The sequence below is a fragment of the Rhinolophus sinicus genome, chromosome 3 (assembly GCF_057876585.1).
Source record: "Rhinolophus sinicus isolate RSI-liver-muscle chromosome 3, RSI-T2T, whole genome shotgun sequence".
NCBI lineage: Eukaryota > Metazoa > Chordata > Mammalia > Chiroptera > Rhinolophidae > Rhinolophus > Rhinolophus sinicus.
Window position 1 is genome coordinate 97,509,006 of NC_142503.1, and position 26,318 is coordinate 97,535,323.

A 26,318-nucleotide genomic window follows, 5' to 3' on the forward strand; every position below is an offset into this window, starting at 1 on the left:
TTTCGGAGGATCGTAGAGAACTGCTGTGACTTCTGAGGTCCGATTCCTCCTTCCGGCCAGCCTCCCGACGCTCTAGCAGGGAGGGAGGCCAGTGTCACCCGCAGGCCCCGAAGGCTCACTGCGTGGTGTTGGGACTTGGAACGTGTCCCGGAGCCCACGACGCTGTGCGCGCTGGTGAGTTTGGCGCGGGGTGGGGTGTCCCCCGGTAAGAAGGGCGGAGAGGACGTCGCGCTCTGCCCCGTCGTCCGTCCCCTAGTGTTGCCCCCACTTTGAGAGTAATTGAGACTTAAGCAAGACTGCGGAGCTGAGAGGATGCGGGCACCGGGTGCGGGCTTTCCCTCTGCCCCGCGTGATGGAGCGGGTCGGTGAGCGGAACAAAGACGCTCGCCCCAGGGAGCGGGTCCTCGGCTAAAGACCGCGGATCCCGCGCCGCGACGGCCGCTTGTGGACTAGGGTGGTGGCTGTGCTGCCCGAGGCGCGGCACGCTCCACCGCGGGCAGGCAACGAACCCTGAACCCGACACCTGCGCGCCGCTCTCGTCCCGGCACCAGGGCAGCCCCTCTTGCCGGCCCTTCAGGCGCCGAGGTCCACTGCTCCCGTAGCCCCGCTCCTGGCGGCCCGAGGGCCAGCGGCGAACCACTTGCTGGTGCGAAGGAGAGGCCCTCGGCCCTTCGTGGAGAAGCCGAGGCGCCTGGCAGGGGCTGCGCACTGTGGACTGAGCAGGCATCTTGGGGAGCACTTCTACAGATCCAGGGCTTCCATGTGAATGCTTTTGCTCTCCTCCTGAGCATCTTGCTCTCCCAAGCGTCTCTGCTGCCGGAACATCTGCGCTGTGGGGTCGGGAGCGGCTGGAATCCTTGCCGGCCGTTCGGAGTGTGAGGCTCGCACTGCCCCGGGCTGCCCCGCGCCTCGCCAGAGCCGGAGGAGGCGCGGGTCCGGGACGAGGGCCGGCCGGGCGTGTTTGATGGCTTCACTGAGAAGAGTCAAAGTGTTGCTGGTGTTGAACTTGATCGCGGTGGCCGGCTTTGTGCTCTTTCTGGCCAAGTGCCGGCCCATCGCGGTGCGCAGCGGAGACGCCTTCCACGAGATTCGACCGCGCGCCGAGGCGGCCAACCTCAGCGCGCACAGCGCCAGCCCCATACAGGATGCGGTCCTGAAGCGCCTCTCGCTGCTGGAGGACATCGTCTACCGGCAACTGAATGGTAAGGACGCGCGCGGGTGCCGACCGGGCTCGGTAAACCCCGGGGCCCTGCGCGGTGCTGGGGAGCCAGCACCTCCTGGTTCCTGCGCGCTCCCTCTTTCCCTCCCTCCGGGGGCTGCTGGAAAGAATTGCCTGACTCTTTTCTGTGCCCAGCTGTAAGTTTGCTTTTATTGTGGAAACATGTCAGTACAGCTGACTCCTGGTCCCCGAGTGCAGGAATCATACCTGGCGACTCCATCGCAAGTTCAGAAACGAGTCGCGTGGCCAAATGGGACTGGAGGCGCAGGCCTTCTTAGAGGGAGGAAATAGCTCTTACAGCGTAGCGTTTGTTGCGGTCCGACAGGGAGGGACATCAGTGGGCTTAAATGTCTGCAGGGTGAAGGCCTCAGGTCTGAAGCTAATGCGCTTCGGGAATAAGTTGGAGAGGCGGGCTGCACAGCTAATAACGAGGACTCCTTCCTTCCCGCAGCCTAGATGGAGGCTGCTATTAAAAACATGCCCGGTTTCCCCCAGAGAGCTGCCTGAGGGCGATGCTAAAGTTCTCAGATGGGTTGGGGAAGCAGGTTTTTACCGTGTTGTAAAGAGATGTGTGCCATCCAATTACAGCAGGTCTTTATAACTTCTGTTCGTTCAACTTAATTTCCTTGTAACGTTGATGAGATTCTGCAGGAACTTAACTCTTGCTAATGTCAATTAGCCTGTGGTAAAACTAGTTTCCTTATACTAGTCTTCCTAAAGTCACAGAACTTATCATGAGGTTAAGTGAGGACTTACTGTACTGACAGTTGTCAGAATCTGTCCCATCTAAAATGTTCTCCTCAGTGCTTCAGGAGAAGAGGGAGACTTAATGTACCATGGTCCCAGCTGGTCCAGGGACTGATAGGTCAGTGGACACTTGCTATCCCCAAGGTCAGATTGAGAATTCCTTATTGGAGTGCAGGCAGCTCTCCAGGGTCTCTACGGCCGGTATCCAAGGCAGATCCAAGGCTGCCACTTCCCTTCCTGAGCTTCCAACTCATGGTTCTCATGGTAGTTCCAGAATTACAGGTAATCATAAAGATAAAGATACTAATAATTGCTGGAATTCTTCCTGTGTGCCAGACACTGGGCAGAGATGTTATAAGTGAATTAGGTCATTGAATGTTCACACCAGTCCAGGTGGGTCCATTCCATGCCCATATCAGACACGAGAAAAAGAGGCTTAGAGAAGTTAACTAGGTTGCTTGGTATCCTGCTTCTCCTAAGTGGTAGAGTCTGGAATCAGAACCACATGTTCTGGTTGACCACAGAGCCCATGTTCTTGACAACCTCTATCTACCGTCTCCTTCTAATTATAAGGAGTATTAAGCTTGATGACAGGAAGGTTGTACGTTAGGAGGACCCCACTCAGCTGTTTTCCCTGCATTACAGAGCGAGACCAGGCTGGTGGCAGGGAGAATGATGACACCCAACTGTTCTCTTTCTGCTCTCCAATGATCCCTTCTGGGTCCTTCCGGGTCCTTCTGGGTAGGATGTGGTCAGATATCCGAGCACCCTCTGAAAGGATCCCTTGGCCTTCTCCATGTCATTCAGCAAGTGTCCTGGGGATGCCTTGGACTTGTATCTGCAGCAGGAACCTGCCATCTCGCAGGTAGCATGGCCTGGCTGTCGGAGCAGGCTGCTGTGAGGGTTGGGAGGGAGCTCTTCTGAGTGTCAAAAAAACCAAGGCATAGAAAGAAACAAAACCCAGAATTTGTTTCTGTGGGATTTCGAAGCCTATGGATGGGTCTTATTGACAGATACCTGCCATAGATGTTGTGGGGACAGAGCTCCAGAGAGCAGTTTCCAGGCTCTCGGCCTCACGTGGAAAGGTGCTCGCTCGGGTAGTGGATGGCCGTCAGCTGTGGCTGGTTGGCCGTCAGCTGTAACCATTGAGCCAATGGCCACTAATATAACTGCCGCGGCTACTTTGGGGAGTGGAGGAGAGAGGAAGAGAGTCAAGGAGAGTGGAGGAGAGTCGGTCGGTTGGCAGCAAAGCGGACAGCAGGTCGCATGTTGTGTGAACCCAGCCTCCAGTGAGACCATCGTGCTATGACTCCCCTACCTATGGCTCCGTGGGTGTTCCTTTTTGGCCTCACCATGTCCTGTGTTCTTGTGCAGGGAGCGGGAGCAGAGACCCCACAGGCCGCCCCGCACGACAGATGTACCCATAGAACCCAAAAGAGAGTACAGGACAGCCTGGGTTTTCTCTCCGTCAGGCTGCACTCAGGGACACAAGTTGTTTTCATATTGGTTTCAATTAGGAAGCTAAATATAACATAGTCACATACCCCCAAATGCTCCAAATAGGAATGATAAAATTATGAATGATATTTACTAAGTGCTACAGACATGCAGGGATTCACTTAGTCTTTACAGCAGTCCTAGGAGATAGATGCTATTACTCCTGCCCCTCTACCCTCCAATAGTAGTTTGCTTACAGTCACTCAGCCAGGGGTGGTAGAGCTGGGAATTGAACTTGGACAGTCTGGTTCCAGAATTGAGGCTCTTTGCTGACCCAGCCTGTCTCAATCTTTGGTGTGCATCAGAGTCACAGGGAGGGCCCCAGTCCCAGAGTTTCTGATTCAGTACATCTGGGGTAGGGTGAGGGCGTACACTTGGCATCTCTGACAAGCTTGTGGCCTTTCCCATGGTTTACTGCCTTCTATTGCCTACACCAAGCAGAGCAGAGAAAAAGACGTTTGCCTGCCAATGCCAGCCTGTAGGGGCGGGGTGGGGACTTCTGAGAAGCCCAGAGCTTGCTTCAGCTGGGCTGGGGGGCTGTCTTCTTTCCCTGTGTAGGCTTCTGCTGTGCAAGGGATTCCCTGGGGGAGTGGGAGTGTGTGGCCCTTGACACTGATTGGGTAGGGCACATGGAAGGCTGAGTTTTCTTGTAGCCTCTGAGGAGAAACTGGCAGGAAGGCTGGGTTGAGAGCTCATCCTGGGCAAGCCAGGAATTCAAGCTGCAACTAGGTAGATGCTATTTTCCTGGCCACAGAGTGTAATTTGTAGTGACATGAAACCTGAGGAAGAGAACAGGGACAAGTGGTGAAATGGAGAGGACCCACCCTTCTCTACCCCACCCCCCAGCATTCCCACCTTCGCCTGTGCTTGTTTTCTATAATATGTGTCCCACCTGTTGATGTGCTAGGCCTGCAGGGGCCACCTGCTGCAGCAGGAGGGCGGCAGAGGGCGGAGAGATCTCCTGGTACCTGGGAGATGGGACCTGGAGTTGCTCTGCAGCCTGTCTCCATCCCCTGCTACTGGAGGAGGAGAAGGAAACCTTGACCTTGGCACTCTTTATTCCTCAGGATTGTGGACGGCCTGGGAGAGCTGGACACTGGGCATACAGTAAGAAGAAGGCCACGGGTCCAACCCCTTAGTTGCAAAGTTGTTGCTGGCATTTTAAAGGTTGCTCACATTTCACCAACCTTTCCTCTGGACTCTTATGAAATTCCATCAACAGGGACCCTGGAAGGTTCTACCTCCCTGGCTGTGAGCACAGCCATTCTAGTGCTCTCTTATTCATGAGACAGGTTTCCTTGGGTGTCCTCAGAGGGACCCCTGTGTTAGGGGCCCTGAGTGACCCAGACTGCCTCCAAACTGGCCTCTGTGCCAAGACTCTCAGTGCCAAGGTCCTGTATGCTGCCTCTTGAAAACAGTTACAGGTTGTAGTTGTTATTTTTTGTTTTTCGTAATCCAGGCTGAAGAGGACATTTTAAAGAGGCAATGAAGATTCTGGTGTGAAGGAGAGCACGCAGAGATGAGTTAGTGTATTCCCTCCACTCTCTCTTGTATGTGGTCTTCCATTCTTTCCATGAGGCCCCACTGCTGACCTTGAGCTTTGTGGTGGTATTCTTTAACACAGTGTCCTGCCTCTGGTTTCTCAGTGTCTCTGTGCCCAGTGTCCTCTGCCTCCTTGAGCTGGACTGATGGACGTGCTGAAATACCTCACATTTACCTTTAGATCGTAGACTCCATATTTGAACCCCCGTTTTTGAGAAGTACTAGGTATTCAGGTTTGATCTTCTTGCGCCTTTCTGCAGTCACCCTTCCTTTAAAGCTTGGCTCAAGGTTACTGCCTGGAGATGGGCAAGTTGTGCCAGGCCACAGGCTCAGAGCTCTTTCTGCTTGGAGTTGTGTGAGGCTTTGTTGTCCAGTGATGTTTTGTACCCATGGCTTATATTCTAGTGCCTCCATGGGTTTATCTTTTGAGTCCAGAATTGGACTGTAGGCTTTTTAGGGGCTTGATCCTATTTTGGACTTTTTAATACCACCTCTGTCTGTCAGCATCTGCCATAGCACCTTGCACGTAATGTGGGCACCTAAGGTTTATTGGTTGATTAATTGGATGGGAGCTAGTTTTAGGAAGGGATTGATAGCCACAGAGGAAATAACCTCCACACTGTAAAGCCTATGTTGGATTGGGTGGATATGGTGGGGGAAGGGGCTGGAAAGACATAGCTGGGGGGACTGAGTGTGAGGAAGCTGTCTTGCCTCTACCCTCTTGTGGCTGTGCTGGTTCTTTACCTTCCAGACTGAAGGACACTAGATCCTTCTGAGGAGCTTGGAAGTGAAGCAGTCAGTCAGGTTAGGGACTGGCATGTTTTGGTATGTTTTCTTTGAATATGTAATTTTATGACAGAAATATGGTTTTATATTCCTTTTTCATAGAATGAAGTTAATTTATATTTATTGTAGAAAATTTGGTAAATCTGAAAAAGAATCATACAGAAGAAAATATATTTTTAAATGGAGACATGGTGGTTTTGTACCAGCATTAGGAAAACGGGCTTAGGGACAGACAGGTTTCTTGTTAGAATTCACATGTAATTCTGTGCATGACTTTTGGCTTTCTGTCACCACCTGAGGAAGTTATTTGTTTCTCTCATTTTTAGAGCTGAGGAAGGTGAGAAACAGATACTGTGATTTAGCCTACATGACATGGCCAGTGAAGGGCAGAGCGAAGATTCCTGAATAGCAGGGTACTTTTCCCCAGTCCAGCACCCTCTTGATGAGTCAGGGTGAAGACTGGGGAGGGGTGTGGTGTTTCACCTGTCCCATGCAAGCCCTGAGCTCTGGCTGGTGACCATGGCCCTCATCAGAGCCCCTGTGCAATGAATCGGAAGGATGCATGTCACTGTTCTGTAAGCCCAGGGCATCTCTGTCATAAGTAGAAATGCAGTTGATTCAGGTTAGGTACCAAATTTAGATTTCAGAAGGATATTGAATAGAATCAGGGTTGCTTGAAGAAATTGAAAATCTTTGTGGGAATGGAGAGAAGTCAAAATTACCTGTCCTAGTCCTGCCCCCAAGCCACACAGGCAGATGAGGCTGGAATGTGAGTTCCAGAAAACCAAAACATCCCCAAATAACTTAAGTGCGGTCCACCCAGTCTGACACATAGGCAAAGCCAGCAGATAGGAACAGAGGCAGAGATTTGCTCTATAGTCCTCCAAGTTGGGGTCGGAAAGAGAGGGATGGCGTTTGGAGGCGTGTCTTCCTGGGTGCCAGAGCTGGCCTGCACCCGTTGCATCTTTCCTGCCTCCGGGATATTGATGTGCTCGTATAACCTACAGAGCTGGATGGCGCCAACATTTCCTATGGGAAGGAGGTAAGGGCGAAAAGCAGAGGGCAGATGTTGGCGTGAAGACCCATGGCTGCAGTGAGTGTCCGCGGGACGCCAGGGCCATGAGCGCCACCATGTGCTCTGCAGGACTCTGCACAGCCAGGGGCCGGGGTGGGCAAGGCCTGGTGAGTGAAGCCAGGGCCTGGGAGCTGGAGGCGGGCTCACTTCCTTCCCCTCCAATGGGCTGATAGCTCCGGGGGCAGCTGGCCCCTTCTGGAGAGAGGAGGTGCAGTTTTTGGGCAGCCCTTAGATGCAGGCCCATCTGTGTTGGCTGGTGTGTGGGACAGACACCCTGCCAGTGGGGGAGCTGCTGTCTGCCCAGCCCAGTGGTATCCAGGAGAGGCTGCCTGTGTCATTCTCGAGAAGGAAATCCAACCCCCTGACCTTTGGTGTTGCCAAATCAGGAGTTTCCTTTGTGGACAGGAATTAGAGCTGACAAGGGGAAGAAGGAATGCAGGCACAGAGAGGCCCACGTCAGATGGAGAGAGAACCTAAAATTAAATGTCCTCCTAGTCTGTAAGGATGTAATATTAGCAGGATGGTTGTTCACTGGGTGTCAGACAGCCTGGCTTTGGTGTGTACTCTGTCACTTATTAGCTGTGTGACCTTAGGCAAATCACTTCACCTCTCAACTGTAAAGCAGGGTTGTTCTGTCAGGATGAATTGGGATTCAAATATCCAGCAAGAGCCATGGGGCCTGATGTGTGACCTCTGGGAGAAGGCCAACTCCTTGAAGGAAGGGACCTTGCTTGCCTGCTCCCCATCGTATCACTGATGCTGAGAACTGCATGGCTCACAGTAGGTGCTTAGCAAATCTTTCTGGAATGGATGCGTGAGCAGCCAGCGCTGCGTCGTGGCAGAGTGTGGTGGTTGTTATCAGTGACGGGAATCTCGAGGGGTAAGAGGAGGCCCTTCTCATTGTGACTTGCTTGGACTCTGAATTAACTCGGGGTCCTTCTCTGTTCATGCGTGTTTGAGGCTGGACTCTGTTTCCTTCTTCCTTCTCCTTTCTTCCTCCCCCTCCTCTGCCTCCTTGTAAGATGGTGCCTTTGGGTGATCACTTGTGAGGCCCAGGAGAAGAAATGGCAGTTTGTACGTGTCTAGTCCCGTCATACACACATCCGTCATTCACATCTGGAGTGACCACGTCCCCACAGCCAGGCGGGACTCGATGCCGGGATTGCAGTATCATGCCCAAATGGACATTGTGGTCTAGCTGGAACGATAGGTTTGTAGTTTTACCAGAAGTTCCCAGAAGAATACTAGAATGCATATGGAAATGGTGAGGCTTGAACTGGTACACAGTAGGTGCTTAGCCAGTGAGTGTTGAACAGCACTCAGCAATTTGACTCATGGATCACAGAAGACAGGTAGTGAGACCACCTGGGGATCTGATATTGGGGTTCAGTGTATGCACTGGTAGGTGGGAAAGTGGGTTAGAACTCAGGCCTAGGTATAAAGTGCTGACATCACTGGCCCAGCCTTGCCTCTGGTTCAGGGTTCAGCCAGCCTCCGACCGTCAGTGATCTAGTGCACCTTCAGAGCCCCCTACTTGGCCACGTCTCGAGCTAAGAGTTAGCATCTGGAATTGCTCCTTTGGAAAATCTGAATCAGCCCTCAGAAGCTCTGACCTGAATGCTTCCCGCCAGCTTGCCACACCCCCAACTTCGTGGGGGCATCGGCCGCCCAGCCACACCCTTTCTCTAGCTCCTGGTGGGTCTGTCCCTCTGTGTTCAGCCGAGACAGCCCTGCCCATGGTGAGCTGGCAGGAATCCCTGCCAGCACTCCCAGGGTACTCACCTCTGTGTCTTTTCCCCCATCCACCCAGTGATGCCTTAATCAGCTTATTCCCAAGGAAAGTTCCCTCCAGGCAGGGTTGGCGCCCTGACCCTGGCTCTGCAGGTTAAGCTGGGCCCAAGCTTATCCAGCCCCTGATGATGGGTCTCACTTTCTGTTCCCCATGACTTCCTGAGCCCAAGAGGAGGTGGGTGAGCTGGAGGGATTTCTGAGGGAGGCCGCAGTGGTGAGGGCAGAGGAGTTGTTTGCTCCAGACCAAGCTTTGTCCCAGCTGTGGTTGCTGCAGTGGCCACATGGGTCTGCCTTGTGGGGCCACTGCCAGGCATCTGGGTCCCCCTGCCCCTTCTGGATTCTGCTGGAATGCCATGTTGCAGGGCAGGGCCTGCTTCCTGAGCAGCTGCTGATGGGCCCGAAGGTGGAACCCAGAAGTTCAGGGGAGCTAACTTCCCATGGGGTGGCTATTGACCAGAGGGGATGAGCTGCAAAGAGGGACATGAACAGCTCCCTACCCAGCAGGGGGTCTCCCTCCCTCCCCTGCCCTCCCTCCCTCTCTCCCCTTCTCCCTCCCTCCCTCCTTCCCTCCCTCACCTTCCCTCCCTCCCTGTCTCCCTCCCTCTCTGTCTCTCTCTCTCCCTCCTGCCCTCCTTCCCCTTTCCTCCCTCCCTCCTTGCCTGATTCCTGTAGTACTTAACAAAATGCAGGACTCACTTGGCTGAAAGACCTTTCTCTGCCTTTAGTGTTGCTTCTCACAGGTCTTTAGACTGTCCTGACATGTGGATGACAATTGGCTTAGCCACTGATAGAGAAGTTTTCCCTTTTAATAATGTCTCTGTCATTGCTAATCGCAGAGCCTCAGCCTTGCCATGCATGAGTAATAAACCACTGCCATAATTACAGGCGGCCGCATCCAGACACCAGCACACGAGTGTGCTGACAGTTAATAGGGAGCAGGGTTCCACGAGGGCCTCCTTCCATCCCAGCCTCAGTCACAATGGCTCATTGTGTGATTAGTGTTCACTGAGGGGTGTCTTATGGTAATACATAACTTGTTAGGTGTTCTCCCTCCCTAGTGGAAAGAGCACTGAACTAACAGTCAGGACACCAGGGTTCCAGTTCTCCTCTGTTTCTGGGAACCAAAGTTTATGCATGTATAAATGAGAGCTCTGTGACTTTACGGTCCTCTGACTATCAGATTATGAATAACACCCTTCCGCCCATGTTATTAAAATCTCCTGCATTCTCCAAGGACCAATTCAGAAACCTTTTATTCCCTGAAACCTTCCCCGGCCACTTTCTCAGAATTAGTTGTTTCTTCTTCAGCGTTTTCGAGGTACTTTGTCTGGGTCTGCTTTGTTTATCTGTGCCTTGCATTATAATGAATTGCTTAAATGTAGTTTGCAACAGAATAGATTGCATTCATTTAAAAAATCCCTTTGTAGGTCATTTAGGAATCCATTCATCAGCAAGTAACTTGTTCTCACCTAACAAGCCAGTAAGTAATGGTACTGGCCTTGGTTCAGAATTGTGACGTCATTATGATATTATAATGTCATTTCTCTTGATCTGTGCTTCATGCTTACAAGATGGCTGCTGTAGCTCCAGTCATTGCATCTTTGTACAGGGTAGGAAGTACTGTATCACTGGCCACATTTACTCCTATTATTTAATCACAAAAGAAAATCTTTTCCAGAAGTGTCTCTGGGAAGGCTCCCATATGTGGTCCAGAAAATGACCAACCTTCAAGAAAATAGTTGCTTTCTAGAGAAAGTAAGTATGATGGAGGCAAAAGAGGAGAGAAGGAATGGTATTTGCATTAGGAACCCATAGTGTCTGCCCTCCTCTCTACACCCACAGTACATTTTTAATGAATATTAACATGAAGTAAGACTCTGTTAACTAGAAATTGAATAAACTAGAATGCCCAAGTCATAGGGTATTCTGGTTAACTTGGATTTGACTTGAAGATATATCATAGATTGAAACGACCATATATACAAAACCATATTTTGTCAACGCTGGATGCACATTTTTATATCTCTGAAATTGAGATTCATTTTATGATCAATGGTGTATCACAGTTTAGTTGGTAGCATGTTTTCCTAATGAGTACATAAAAATGGTGCAACTTACAGTTGAAGGCATCTTAGATTTGATGAAATATATTATGTTATCTTACATATACGTGTTTACCACAGTTTACCATGCGTAATATTTGTGCTGAGCATCTAATACATATCAAGTGTTTCACATTACTGAGTTTTACATCAAACCTACTTATTCTGTTATACCCATTTTACATATGAGGGAGCAGAAACTCAGACAAATAAATAAGTTGTCCAGAGACACTGTTGTTTTTCTTTGTAATGTGAGTGCCTGACATTAAGCTTCTGACTGCCAAGGTGTCCATTTCATAGATGTCCATTTTGAATAAACATTGCCAGGCCACCGCCCATGAAGTTCTTCTTTGAGAAAGCCCTGAGTGACCACATGAGTGACCCTGCTTTTCCTTTTCCTCTTTTGCACTACAATTCCCAGTATTTGTTTTAAATTCACAGATAAAGAGTAAACCTGTGAAACCCTAGGCACCCCACTGTTGACCCCAGTAAAGACAGAGCCCTAGGTCCACTCTCTGTCTCACTACCTGTGACCGTGCTGTGTGGCCTGGGGCATGCAGTGTACCCTTTAGGACTTGTGAGTAATAACCTTGTTTTTTCAAAGGTGCTTCATGCAATCATAATAAGAACCCCAAGGGCCCCTCCAGCCACAGCATTGGCTCTGGTTCGGGAAATGTCTGTAGGGGCTGCAGCAAATAGTTGGGGCTCAGGTGAGAGCTCTCAGGCATTTCTAACTGATATCATCACTGTCCATAGACTGAGAATGACCCAGAAAGACACCCACCAGCTGCCTTTCCGGGTCTTCCTTTGTGAAGTTGGTACTCCCTGACTCCTGGGTGAGGGACTCAATCCTGACAAGCCCTGGTGGCCAGTCCAGGGATTGGAGAGGGGCAAGCATTGGAAAGCAGTGACAGGATGGTGGCAGGGAACATCACTGCCCTCAGGGTTAGCAGTTACTAGTGTGTAAAGTTGTAAAATTGTTAATTCTAGGGCTCTAAATTATGCTGTGTGAGCTTTAAATCCATCCCATAATTAGAACAAAATGTGAGAAAAGTGAAATTGATATTAAGTTAATTAAAAGGCTTTGCTCTTATTTGCAAGGAAATAAGCACAACAGGAGTGCTGACAAGCACACACTGTTAATTTTGTCTTCCTTGGGCAACTCTGAGCAGGCCTCAGGCAAGCTTTGTTCTTGGCCTCTGCCCTGTGCCCTCCCTACAATCGTATATCCATTTTATTGGCATCATGGTGGCTTTCATTGGGTAAGATCCAGTATAATCTTGTGATGGTCATTTTTTTAATAGATACGAACCCTTCATGGGATCCATGCCATCCAGCTGAGGGCCCAGGTCCTAGAAGTGTGTGTGAGGGACTTCAGAACTTGTGTGCCAGCTTATACCTGATGCAAATGGCCAGTGTGGTTCCTTTATGTCTGGAAGGTAAGCCCTTTGGGTCCAGTGGCTTCTTCTCATTCCTGTTCACCATCCTGATCTATGCCATGGACCTGGGGTTGAGTGTGCAGTGCAGAACTTTAGTTAGGAGTTCCTAGAAGTCAGGGGGCAAGGCTTTGTTATGATATTGTATATAGCAGATCAGGGTCTGCATCAGGGAGGCTGACACCAGGTGTTGTAGAAATACCCTTGTTCTAGTTGGGGTGGCAGAGACAATGCTATGTTCACCATGGAATTTTCTTTTCCTCTTGGGTACAGAGCTAATCTTTAGCCTCCTCCACAGTTAGGTGGGGCCATATAACTGACTTCTGGGCAATGGAAGATGAATGGAAATGATATTTGCTACTGTCAAGCCTGGCCCATATAACCTCCTGTGGGGTCCTCCATGCATTCTTTCTTTATCTTTTGTGGTGGCCGTGAGTCTACCTCTTGGTGGCATATGAAATGGAAGGATCCTTAGTCCCTGAATGACTACATGGAGCAATGGAGCAGAGTACAGCCCTCGCCAGCTCTGTCTTAATGTCTCTGGCATTGGACCATTATGTTAAGCCACTGAGATTTTGCAGCTTATCCGTTACAGCAGCTAGTGTCAATTATCCTGACTAATTAAATTAGGCAGAGCTGGAACACTTGTCTTTCTTAGTGACAGGCCAGTCTATCTACTGTAGGTTTCTGTCCTCGATTAATGTGATCAGCAGATACTGATTCAGCTAAACAATAAGTGAGGTGAGGTAAAGTAGTTAGATTGAAATCTACCTGGTTCTAGACCAGCTTCTCTATCTGATCTGCTGTTGCCTTTAAGAAAATAGTCTTGTGTTGCAGTGTCCCATTTTTCTAATTACAGAATGATGGAATGATTGTAATCATCCCCTACTTATGCTCTAAGTTGGAGCTGAGGGTTAAGTATTGAAATATAGCTCAGTTGTTTGCAATTATAAACAAGTAAATAATATATGCATCGTCTTTACTACAGCTTCGCTGATAGGAACTGGCATTTTTCAAGATGAGACAAACCGAAAAGGGTAGTTTAAGAATTAGCAATAAAATAAAATCATGATCTTTGCTGCTACTGCATTTTAAATCATGCAAACATTTATGTTTGTGCCAAAGTTCTACAATTTCCTTTAAAGCAATTACTGAAATACATTCACAAGATGAAAATGTAGTTTGGGGGAGAATATCTAAGAGCTCTTTAATGATGTTAAAAACTTTGCTAATTTGCCAAGTTGTTCTAAAATCCACTTCAGTCTCTTTTCCTGCCTTCCCATCCTCCTGCAATTGAACTGATCCACAAGATCTAAAAAAAAGGGGCTGAAATTACAAATCTCATGAAATATCTTTTCAAGAGCTTTTCCTTTTCCTTTAATAGCTGAAGGTGAACACTCAGGAAGAGAATAAGAAGCCTTGGGCTGTGTTTACTTGCACAAAGCAGTTTGGGGAAAAACAAAAGCTAAGCAGTAGCTACTAATGGGTGGTTTGAATTAAACTCTTTCCTGTTACTGCTCTTCAGTAGCCTGTACACAAAGAGACTTGGGGAGGCTTGCGCTGGTCTCATTTCTCCTTCCTCTTCCTCCTCACTCAGATCTTGGCTTGGCACCACTGCAGCCAGTGAAGGGCTTGTAGTGCCCCAGCATCACTGCTTGGTGGGTGTTCCAGCTCCCTCTTCACGCTCGAAAACCCCACGCCCCTGGGGATCCAGGTCTATCCTTCCTCTTCTTCACAAGAAAGGACTTAGTGTTAACAGTGCACATTTTCATTAGTGTGTACGTTCGTGGGTACCTCTCAGGGATGGTTCTATTGAAACCTAATCCTCAGTAGAGGAAGTTGATAGCACTGAGTTTCAGACAAGAGCCAGAGGTACAACTTTGACCCACCCCAGCGAGACCTTCCTAACCAGTAGACCTCCAGGGGGTGCCATTCAATGGACTGAGCTTGGGCTTTCAAGTTAGAGAGATGAAATCTCAAACTTCCTTTGGCTACTTAACAAAAGCCAAGCCAAAGTTTGAATTTTGGCAGCCCATCTGGAAAACGGCATCTGCTCCTGTAAGTATGATAAAGACTGTCCAAGGTGATATTTGTAGAACACTTTGAACAGTCCTGTAAGTAGAATGTTGATGAATGGTTTTATTAATGTAGCATTGGTGGACAGAACTATTACTACTCCTTGGAACAAGACATTTATTCCCACCCGGACTCTATTTTCCCCCAGTGAAATCTAGACACGATCTAAAGTGTATTCAAGTTTTGTAATTTTATGCATCAGATAGGTAGAGTCAATGATTCAAAGAGTGACTTTTCATGTAAACAATGACTGGCCAGCATTGGTCAGATTTGCATCTTTTGGCAGCAATAAAAAGTTCAAGCTAAAGGAATGAGAAATGATTTTCCTAGATGTGGTGGTTTTAAAACATATTTGCAAATTCTTTGACACTATTTCCAGCAAAAAATGGAGTTTAATTCCCCTCCCATTGATTATTACGGGCTGGTCTTAGTGACTTTCTTCTGGTGGATAGAATTCAATGGGAATGATGTTGCCTGACTTCTAAGGCTGGATTATAGAGGGCGATGGAATTTCTGCCCGATGCTCTCTCTGGGGACATGCATCTTTGGAGTCTTGAGCTACCATGTCGGAAGTCGGGCTGCCCTGAGGCCACCCTAGTGGAGAGACCATGTGGAGAGAGGGAGAGTGAGAAGTGTGCGTGTAAGCACTAGAGCCAGCTGTCTAGGTAGGTATTTAGATAGATGTGTCCAAGCAGTCTCAGTCCTACCAGCTCCCAGCTGTGTTTTGTCTTCCCAGTGCAGGAGCCAGACATGTGAGCAAGCAAGCTTCAATCTACCCTACCCTACTGCTGCCTTTGGCCTCTCCCAGGTGCCAGGTGGAGCAGAGATGAGCTGTCTGTCCCCACCCCAAGCCCTGCCCACATTGCAGATTCAGGAGCGAAAGAAATGTAGTTGTTCTTTTAAGCCTGTGGGGACAGAGCCCCAGAGAGGAGTTTCCAGGCTCTCGGCCTCATGTGGAAAGCTGCTGGCTTGGGTAGTAGATGGCCGTTGGCTGTGGCTAGTTGGCTGTCAGCTATAACCAGTTAGCCAATTGGCCACTGATATGACTGCCGCGGCTGCGCTGGTTGGTGAGTCAAGGTGAGTTGGTCAGTTGGCAGGCAGAAAAGCGGACAGCAGGTCGCACGTCATGTGAATCCAGCCTCCAGTGAGACCATAGTGGTATGACTCCCCTACCTATGGCTCCATGGATGTTCCTTTTTGGCCTAGCCAAATCCTGCGTTCTTATGTGAGAAGCGGGAGCTGAGACCCCGCAGGCCACCCCGCACGACACATGGCGCAGCGAGCAGGGTATGGTGTCAGCTGAAGCTCTCCGAAAGGTAATGGAGCAGTTTACACGCATAAAAGCTCAGTTTCGTAAGCAGGGTACGGTGCCGGCCAAAACCTACCGAAGCATGGTGGAGCGGTTTGTGCGTGTGAGAGTCCAGCTTCGGGAGGCCCATGAGGAGCGACACCGGGAACGGGAGGCGTGGTCGGCCTGGGAGACTCAAGCCTCCAGCTGACACACCACCCTCTTGGCCATGGATGGCGTCACCTTCATTTTGGTGATCTGCTACGGCCTTAGGCTACCAGGGTTGTGGACATCTTCCACGGAGACCTCCACCCACTCAGACACCTGGCACGGTGAGCAAGATCCTGACAAGGTAGGAATGGAGTCTGACTCTGGGCAGGAGGATGTGTGGCCCCCACACAGTGTGTGGTCTCCGGTGGCCACTGTTCTCAGGAGTTGGACCCCCAAGGAGGGGTGGGAGGACATGGACGGCTCTCCAGCCAGTGTGGAGAGGGCCCTGCAGGCTCTGGCTGAGCGGTTGCCGGAGGAGGAGAAGGCTACAGCCGGCCATGTGGGCTGGATGTTCCTCACGGCCTTGAGCCTCAACATGGAAAATGCGCTTAATGAAATGGCCCAGGTGCTGGACCAGGTGTCCCGGTTGGAGGTGCTGGAAGCTGGGGTCCACCTGTTAGAAGAGGGGCCCCACAGTGGAGACTCTGAGGCAAAGGTGGAGGAAGCGAGTGGAGACAATGTAGCTCCCAACCCCCAAGCCCAGCCAATCTTGAAGCAAAGAGCAAAACGTGAGCAACCTTTGGGTCCCAGGGGCGTTGCTGCTGGCAACCCAGCTGTGACTGAGTTCACAACCTACACCCCTTACACTCCCACTGAGTTGCAGGAGCTAGGGAGGCAGTACAGACAGCGCCCTGGAGAGCCAGTCTCGGCTTGGCTACTACGTTTATGGGATGAGGGAGCAGACAGCATTCTCTGCTCCCCAGGCGAGATGGAAAAGCTAGCCTTTGTGACAGTGCATCCGTCCCTCTGACAAAGGTTACAGAACTGCCATAGGTTGGCCCAAGACCAGGGCAACCACTCTCTAATGGAGTGGCTCACTGCTGCAGTACGCACAGTATGGGGACAGGCTGGCGAGCTGCCAGACACTGAGTCCATGGCAGTCATATACGGAACTTACGCAAATCATCCATGAATTGGGTATGAGATATGCTATTTTCAACCTTAGTATGCGGGGACCGGATGATGAGCTTTTTACAGCCAGTAAGAGAGATTTGGTTTTGGATACTGCACCTGAGAGTGCTTTTGGATCCTTGGTTGCCATTCTTACACCCTATGTGGGGCAACAGATCCATGAAGTTACAACTGCCATGGCCACCCTAGGCGATGTTGAAAGCAGCAGGCGAAGGAAGTTAAGACAGGAGGTCCACGCAGTTGAGAGCTGGAAGCCCAAATCAAAGGTAAAGGGGTGAGGTGGCGGGCCTCAGAGGGTAACATGCGCACAGATGTGGCGTGATCTCGTCGCAGCAGGGGTCGATCAGGAGAAGATAGATAGACAACCCAAGGCACCCTTGTTGGAACTTTGGAAACAGTTGCGTCCGGAACAGCAATTCTGGGGAAGCCTAAAGGAGAAGTCTGGGAAAGTGCGACCCGTGTCCCTCCAGGACTTCATGCAGCCGCTTGAGGCCGACTCCTTTCAGCTTGATTAGGGGTGGGGCCAAGGTACCCGGTCAGAGGGGATGAGCAGGGACCGGAGGCCCCACGTGGAACTGTCCATATATTGGTCCCCTTCTAATGTGCAGAGGGTTTTGGCCCTAGTTGACACTGGTGCAGACTGCAGTCTCGTTTATGGGAACCCAGAACTGTTCCCTGGACCAGCAATCTGCATTGATGGCTATGGGGGAAAAACTGTGACTGTGAAAGCTGTTTCCTTACCGCTGGGTATAGGAAGGCTTCCCCCTCGTACCTACAAGGTTTATGTCTCCCCCGTTTTGGAGTATATTCTAGGGGTGGACGTGCTATATGGCCTCAGCTTACAGATGTCGGTAGGAGAGTTCCGTCTCCGGATCCGGGTGGTGAAAGCGGTGACACGCGGGCATGCTCACCACCCTCCTCAAGTGTTGCCACAGCCCTGGCACATGGTTACAGTGCGACAGTACCGCCTGCCAGGAGGAAAGGAGGAGACTGGTCGTACAATATTGGAATTGGACAAGGCACATATTGTGAGGCCAACGCACAGTCCCTTTAACTCCCCAGTATGGCCTGTGAAGAAGCCAGATGGGACCTGGCGAATGACTGTGGACTATAGGGAGTTAAATAAGGTGACGCCACCCTTGCATGCTGCAGTGCCTTCAATTCACGATTTAATGGATCGTCTGACTGTCCGCCTGGGGACATATCACTATGTAGTGGACTTGGCCAATGCTTTTTTCTCCAATGACGTTGCACCCGAGTGTCAAGAGCAGTTTGCTTTTACTTGGGATGGGCGGCAGTGGACTTTTCAAGTCCTTCCACAAGGATACCTCACAGCCCCACTATCTGCCACGGGCTTGTGGCCCAGGGTTTGGCACAGTGGGATCACCCATCCTCTGTGGCCTTGTTTCATTATGTCGATGATATTTTATTAAAATCTGATTCTCTTTCAGATTTAGAGCAAGTAGCTCCCTCTCTTCTCCGCCACCTGAAGTCACGTGGCTGGGCCGTGAATGAGGAAAAGGTTCAAGGCCCTGGCTTATCCATCAAGTTTTTGTGTGTTGTGTGGTCAGTTGCCTGTAGACTAATGTGGCACAGGAACCCTCGCAGAAGACACTTGTCGCGTAGATTGAGAGGCGAGACCCTTTAGGGGTGGAGTGTGGGGACAGAGCCCCAGAGAGCAGTTTCCAGGCTCTCGGCCTCACATGGAAAGGTGCTGGCTCAGGTAGTAGATGGCCATCAGTTGTGGCTGGTTTTCCAATTGGCCCCTGATATAGCTGCCGCAGCTGTGCTGGTTGGTCAGTCGAGGGGAGTTGCTCGGTTGGCAGAAAAGCGGACAGCAGGTCGCACATCGTGTGAATCCAGCCTCCAGTGAGACTATGGTGGTATGACTCCCCTACTTATGGCTCCGTGGGTGTTCCTTTTTGGCCTCACCATGTCCTGCGTTCTTGTGCAGGAAGCGGGACTAGAGACCCTGTGTGAGACCCCGCACGACAATAGCTAACGTTTATTTTGCACTTGCTTAAAGTACCCAGCACTGTGCTAAAGACTCTTTATGGATATAAAAGTGGGTAATGAATACTTTTTCTAAGTCTTGGTCTTATATGCCACTGATAGACTGTGTATAACAGACTCACTACTGCAGAGGGGGTTAAGTCGGCCAAGAATTTAAGGCATCTGTTAGGCAAGTTTCTGCCTTGGCCTGGACTGCTGTGTATTGCTGCTGTGTTTGGGCAGGAGGAGGGACAGTGGCCAGCTGGCAATGGGTCGCTCCCACGTGGGCATCACTTAGCTGTATAGAACATCATGTCAGTCTCATGGATACTTGAGCCAGAGTTTCCAACATCAGTCTGTTTCAGGTCTTTTAGCAGAGACAAGAACACATTTGACACAGCCTGTTTCTACAATGCTTTTCTTCTTTTTGTGGAAACTGGAGAATTTGGTGCTTCTATGAAGAATACACACTGCAGACCTGCAGAGCACCTTAGTCTCCACAAGCTTAAATAAATTCCGCAGACTTCTTTTATTCTAGTTAAGTAAAGTGGCAGATAGGGGGCTTGTCTGAATTATGGTCTTATAACAGAGGACACAAATCAACATCTCACTTTTTCCAGAGTGAGAACATTTTTTATTCCAGTGTTACCTTGGACACACACACAGAGCCTGCAGTTTTCACACTTACTAAAGACTAGGGATGCAGTAGGCCAGTGGTTCCCATGCCTCTCTGAGCTTCATGTTGCCCTGGGAACTTCGGAAAAATGGTCCGGTTTCCAGATCCTTCAATCTGGAGGTTCTTTTTGGCAGATACAGCGTGGGACTTGACTTGGAAATCCTTATTTTTCAAAAGCTTAGTAGGTGATTGTGATGAGCAGCTGGGAGCCGCTGAGATGGTTGACACCTGTGCTTTGAAGTACTTTCCAAGTCCTTTCCTCATGGCAAAAGCTTTCAAGCCTTCATACCTCTGAACTACTTCTTGGAGGGTAGATATCACCCTTAGTTTCAGTGTCTTCATCTGTAAAAATATTATTGATTTCATAAGGGTATTGGGAGGATTAGATGAGTTTATTCACGTGGGATGTCTGATACACTCCTGGCTTCTTGTAGACCCCTCCTCTCCCCTTTCTTTCCTACACTTGATTAACTTTATCACCAGCATTTGCCTTTTAATTTCAAGATTTAAAAAATGTACCTTCAGAACTGATAATCTCTTTCTTCTTATTGTGGTAGGAAGAGTTAGCGTGAGATCCACTCTCTTGATCTGGAGCCGTGCTGTGGCTCTTGTTTTTGTGGCCGAGGCTGTTGGCACCCCCTTTGGGGCTTATGGTGCCTTCTGTTCTGCCTGCTTCACACCTTCCTCTCGCACCATCTGGGGTGTCTTTTGTTTGATAACCTGGATCTGGGTTGAATGTATTTCATTCTGTTTGCTGTGAGTACAATTTCTACCTTTTTGTGTAAAAACTGCTTCTCCTCCGGTGTTTCCTAAATCCCTTTATTGTATTGATCTGGGTTGACAAGCTGGTACCTCAGTCTTTCTTTTCACACCCAGTAGCTCTCCCTGGCTGACTGCTGGTCACTCCCATGTCCTCCATACTGTTTCCGCAGCTGCCTCTTCTGGGTGTGGCCCGTCTTAGGCGACTGGGGATCAACTCCGAAATGGTTTCTGCTTCCAAGTTCTCTTTTTCAGTCTGTGCTGCATGATATCCTAGACATTAAGAAGGCAACTTTGTGATGCAGTCTGTAGAAATCTTCTATAGTTTATGATTTTTTACAAATGTTATATGGTAGTTTTGCCCACATCAGGTTGCAGACCTTCCTTTTTCTATCTTTTTGTGGCGTTCTTCTAAAGCATTCAACTTGGTTTTCACTGAAACAGTAATCCTTTTTCTTTTCTCACTCATAATGTCATCAATTTATGTAATTTAATAGAATTACGTAATTATAGTAACAAACACAGCTGGCATGAAGAGGTTTGGGGAAAAAATAAGCAACTGTTGGCAGGTATACAGCTCAACTGGTGAGAACAGAAAGAGGCAGACCAGATAGGAGGGGTGCCTGCCTCCCAGCCGAGCCCTCATCCTGGTTGACAGAGGTGACAGAGTCAGTCAGTCTGGTGCATCAGTTAGGAGAGTAGCTATTGTGTTAAATTAGCATGTTCATTGTGTTACATTGGAGAAACTAGGGAAAATGGAAATTAGAAAACAAAATGGTTATAATTCTACAGCATTAAAATAACAGCAGTTTGCTGTACACATTTTTACATCTTTAAGATCATAGTCCTACATAAACATTCACATCCAGTGCTTTCTCTTAACATTTTGATGTAAATATTTCCCCATATTACTAAACATCGTAGAAACATTATTTTAGTTGTTGTATGTGATTTTTTATGCAATGGTTTTTAGTCATTTTCTCACTTCACTGTAGGCAGAGACGTAGATTGCTTTCAAATACAATGGTACCTCGGTTTTCGAACGTAATCCGTTTCAGAAGATCGTTCGAGCTCTGAAACCTTCAAAAACCGAGGCATGGTTTCCCCATAGAAAGTAATGCAAAATGGATTAATCTGTTCCAGACCTTTAAAATCAATCCCTAAAACTGCAAATAAAGCATGAATTTTACTATCTAGTGATACCATAGATCCATAAAATTTACGGCATTCGTAAACTGAAATGTTGGTTAATGGAGATGTTCGAAAACCGAGATACCACTGTATTTATTACAGGGTGGCCAGATGGCTCAGTTGGTTAGAGGCGAGCTCTGAACAACAGCATTGCTGGTTCAATTCCCACATGGGCCAGTGAGCTGCACCCTCCACAACTAGACTAGAGGACAACGACTTGGAGCTGATGGGCCCTGGAGAAACACACTGTTCCCCAATATTCCCCAATTGAAAAACAAAATCTTATTTAAAAAAAATATTTATTACAAATAATGGTGTGATGACATCTTTATATGTAAAACTTTATATAAGTATTAGATAGAAGTAGTCTCATGCGGAATTATTGGGTCCAAAGGTATGGGCTTTTTAAAGACTTTTAATATATTTTGCCAAACTGGATTCCACTAGGTTTGTATCAGTTTATAATTTCACCAATCATGCATGAAGGCCTTTGTGTTGCCCAATCCTCTTTCACAATGAAAGGATATCACAATTTGCAAAACCTTGCTAATTTGATAAACAATCACATATTCTGTTTTAGCTTGCATTTTCTTGATTGGTAGTAAGATTGAATGTTTTTCCAAATATTATTTATTTGTGCTTGCATTTTTGTAAAATCTAAAGTTCTAATTTACCTATTAAAAACAGAATTTTTCTGTTGATTTATTCAGTTGTTCATTTGCATGCATTTTTTATGTAGTGAAGAAATTATCTCTGTCTTCAATGTTTATTACAAATATGCTTTCCAAACTCATTGCTTACCTTTTAATATTGATAACTGTTTTGGATGGCATATATAGGTCTTGCAGTTTCATAGAGCATTTAATCTTGTACAGTTTTCTCTCATTCAGTATTTGAAAAAATATTCACATATATTTTTTTCTAGCTTTATTTAAAAATTAAGTTGAATTTTTAGCATATAACTAAAAATATACATGAGAATTATACTTAGGGATTATACTTGGGAGTTGAGGTTCTATCTTGATCTTTTCCGTTTATTTTAGTTACTTCAGCTCCATTCATTGAGTAATGCTGTTTTACCACTTATTCATGATCCTCCCTTATCATGCTCTCAATTGTTATATGCAAAGAAACCCCGATAATGTTTCTGAGGTGTCTGTTGTGCTCTAGGGTTATATCTATGCTTGAATCATTGCAATATTGTGTTAATTTTGTGATCTTCTTAGTCCCTATCATTTCTCTTCTTCCTCTTTTTTTTTTCTTTTCCTTTTTAAAGGTGCTATACCTCTTTTTGGTCACTGGGCCACATACTGGAATCTTAATTTTGTTTGTCTTTCTGAGACCAGTGATATCCCTGGAGGAAAGGTACATAGATGATAGATTTTCAGAGATCTTGTTTTGTATTTTTCCTTTGCCTTTACACATATATTCTTTGGCTAATTATACAATTTCTTTGTCAAAATCTTACCCCTGAAAGCTATGACATTATGTTCTGATATTTCATAAATTGAGTCCATCTGTCCATTCATCCAGGACCAGCTATGTAATTTGTGGGGTCTGATAAAATAATGAAAATGCAGGGCACCATGTTCAACAATTATTAACAATTTCAATATGGTGGCAGTGGAGCATTAAACCAAGTGCAGGGCCCTTCTAAGCTCTGGGCTCTGTGTGACTGCATGACGTTACCAGTGAAGTTGGCCTTGCGTCTGTCCATTTCATGGACACTTATTGAGCACTCACTGTGTGTTGTGTGCTTTAAGGGAAAGAGCCCTCAAGATACTCAGCCCAATGGAGGACACAGGTGAGTCAGACGTGACATTATCAGTGCTGATGGAGGTGTACACAGATTGTTGTGAAGGAACAGAGGAGACCAGTTGGTAGAGGCTTCTGGAGAAGACAGTGCTGGTAGTGATTCTAAGGATTGTGCTCTGAGTGATGCGGGGAGACTTTAGAGGGTTTTGAGCTCCAAGTAGTGACATGCTCCAATTCAGATGCTTTCAAAATAGTGCCATGCTGTGTGGAAATGGTCTTATGGGGCACGTGGGTGAAAGCAGGTGGAAGCAGTTAGGAGGCTATTGCGGTGATGCAGACAAGGCGAGATGGAAATGGTGGCTTCGATCTGTTTGGAATAGTGCAGGTGGGGAGAAGTGGTCATATTCTGAACCTATTTTGAAGATAGCACTGTGACGATCTGTGGATGAAATAGGCATGAGGCAGGAGAGAAAGAGAGCAGCATTTAAGGATGACTCATGTTTTTATCTAACCAGTTAGGAGAATGGAGTTGTCATTCACTAAGGTGGGGAGAAAACATCAAACTCAAAACACACATTGAGTTTGAGATGCTTATTAAATGTCCAAATGGAGATGTTGAGTAGACAGTTGGCTGCAGTTCTGGATTTGGGCTTGATCTAAATGTGGGAAGAGAAGGGAGGAAAGAGGCTTTGCCAAGGAGATTGTTAGAGAAGAGAAGAAAGGCATTGTCACTAAAATGTTCTTCGTGACTGATTGGATACAGAGAAGAAGGAAACAGAGTTAGAAAATGAAACTCACCAGTTTTTAATGTCCCTCTCCCACCTCATTCATCAGCCAAACAAGGTTCTGGAACATGGAATCTTAGTTCATTTTCTGGAAAGAGTTAGTCTTGGAATTATTTCTTCTAATTCAGATTCTTTTGAGAGATGATGAAGGTATTTATGTATTTGTTTGTTTGTTTGTTTATGTTGAAGAAAGAATTGCTGTCCCTTAAATATTGAATTGTTAATGATTTAGGAGGAAATGACTTCTTTCAGAAACACCAAATCTGAAGACCTGTTAGATATAGGCCAGGTAGTAAATTACCTCTTTCAGTGATAGGCCTAAAGAGTTGATGCTCATGGAAAAGGGTTGCTGTGATTACCTTCTATGGGTTGGCTTTGGGCAGTCATGATTTTGGAAGCAAGTCGAGGATTGATTTGCTTATGACACTCTAGAAACTCATCTTTGCTCATAGAATCCATTACTACAGGATTAATCCATTAGTAGGGAGAAAACTGGCCACTCTAGTAGCATTTTATTTGGGACTGAGACAGAATGTTTTCAAGATGCAGGAAAAAGCCAGATAGGTCCCAGGCCATTCTGATCCGACCTTGCAGGACAGTTCTCTCAGTGTCTGGCTGTGTATTCCCAGGTGTGGTGTGGTGATAAATTATGCAGGGTAAAAATGCATATACTTGTTCCCTTTCCAAAATAAGAGAAATTTTTGCAGAGAAGGGAAGTATTGGAGAGGTACACTTAAGTGGGACTTGCCATGTGCATTCTGTCTCCAGTATGAAACTCAATGAGGGGACAGGGATGATAGTGAAAACACATGTTAAACGTTAGGTAACCTAGGTGAGTGTGAGTGTGTGAGTGTGACACAGTACTTATTTTATCATCATCTCAGTCATTCAGTTGCTTCCAAAGAAGAGGTTAACTTATGTAAAGATGTTTCCTGTGTTCTGAAGTGGATTAAAACCTGTTTTAACTTCCAGTGAGTGATTTAAATATTGTATATCTCATTTATAATTGAATAAAAATGTGGTAGCTCTTTACAGATTTTGAGGGCATTCTCTCCAAAAAGGTTGTTTCATTTTCCCTTTTTGAAATAAACATGAATTAGCATAAGAAATAAGGAGGCTGTGAAAGGAATCAATGAAATTAACTGGAATTGGATTTCACACCTTGAATGCATTACTCGTTCTATTGGGGAGATATGGAGAAACAGGGAATCAGTTCAAAGAGAAGCTGAGGCTCATAAAAGAGTGACCTACTTCAAGAAGATGAATATTTAAAATAAGAAAAGCTTGAAAAATAATTCACTTTACACTGATGGACTCAATCTCAAAATAACAGGGAAACCTAACAGAAAGACAGGTTTCTTTTGTGTGTGTTTGTTTTGTTTCTCTGGGATTGAAACGGGCTGGGCTGGCACTGTGCTGGAGTAGCACAGAGGCACTAGGAGGGAGATAGAGCTTGGAGTCTGAAGATCTGGGTTCGAGTTCTGGTGCTGGTGATTAGTTTATTTGAAATACACACTTTTATTTGGACCCTTAAAACTGTTTCCCTTGGTATTGCAAGTAAAATTTGCTTGACTTGACGTAAATGTTAAAAGTAAGCCTGTCCGATTTCTTTAGGTGTACAATGAACCAGGAATTTTGGAGTTCGGGCCAAGCTAGATCCTTAGACTGGATGGGCTGGACATGGGGAGTGAGCGCTTCATGGAAGTGACATGCAACCTTCTGGCTACGTGTGCAAGGACTTTGGTGAAAGCCGCTCTTCTTCCCCACCTGAAACTCCTTACCTCCTGCTGTGGGCCCTCTGTCAATGGGGTCATGTCCCACACAATGATTAAATACTCAGGGAGGACCCCTGTGAAGTTCCTTCCTTCTGAAGAGTGTCCTTTGCACCACTGCACAGACGTAGTTAATAGTGAAAGCGCAGTAAGCACATCGGTCTCCTTCTTTTGCAAGTGAATGTCGGTGCTCAATATGGGTGGCATGATAGAGCTGAAATAAAGTTCTCTGTTTTCCTGGCAAGTGACTCTGAATTTCCATGAGTAAAATGGAAATAATGCCCATTAGATTTGTTCATAAATCTCCATTTGTTTATACTTTCTTGGACTTTTTACAAGTTTTTAATAGCTCTTTGAGGTATAATTAACATATAATAAACTGCACATGTTTAAAGGGTGCAATTTAATAAGTTTTGACGTATGCATGCACCGGTGAAACCGTCTCCATAGTGAAGAAAATAAACACATTCATCACACCAGAAGTTTCCTTGTGCACCTTTGTAGTACTGCCCTCCTGCCCGTCCCATCCGTCTTTCCCTGGGCAACTGATCTGCCTTCTGTCACTACAGATCACTTTGCATCTTTCCTGAGTTTTACATGAAAGGGATGATACAATGTGTGTGTTTTTTTTGGTTGACTTCTCTTGG

At 47.3% G+C, this 26,318-nt stretch overlaps 1 protein-coding gene across 2 annotated transcripts in view; it reads left to right on the top strand.

The window, feature by feature from the left end:
• The first annotated feature begins 282 nt into the window (after positions 1–282).
• Positions 283–26,318, top strand: part of GALNT17 (polypeptide N-acetylgalactosaminyltransferase 17) — a 513,668-nt gene continuing 487,632 nt past the window's right edge. The window contains exon 1 of one of the 2 annotated variants that reach the window (XM_019715773.3): positions 283–1,202. In XM_019715773.3, the coding sequence (XP_019571332.2) occupies positions 965–1,202 (238 nt within the window). In that variant the 5' untranslated portion in view covers positions 283–964. The remainder of the gene's footprint in view (positions 1,203–26,318) is intronic. The other variant, XM_088796796.1, reaches the window with a different exon arrangement.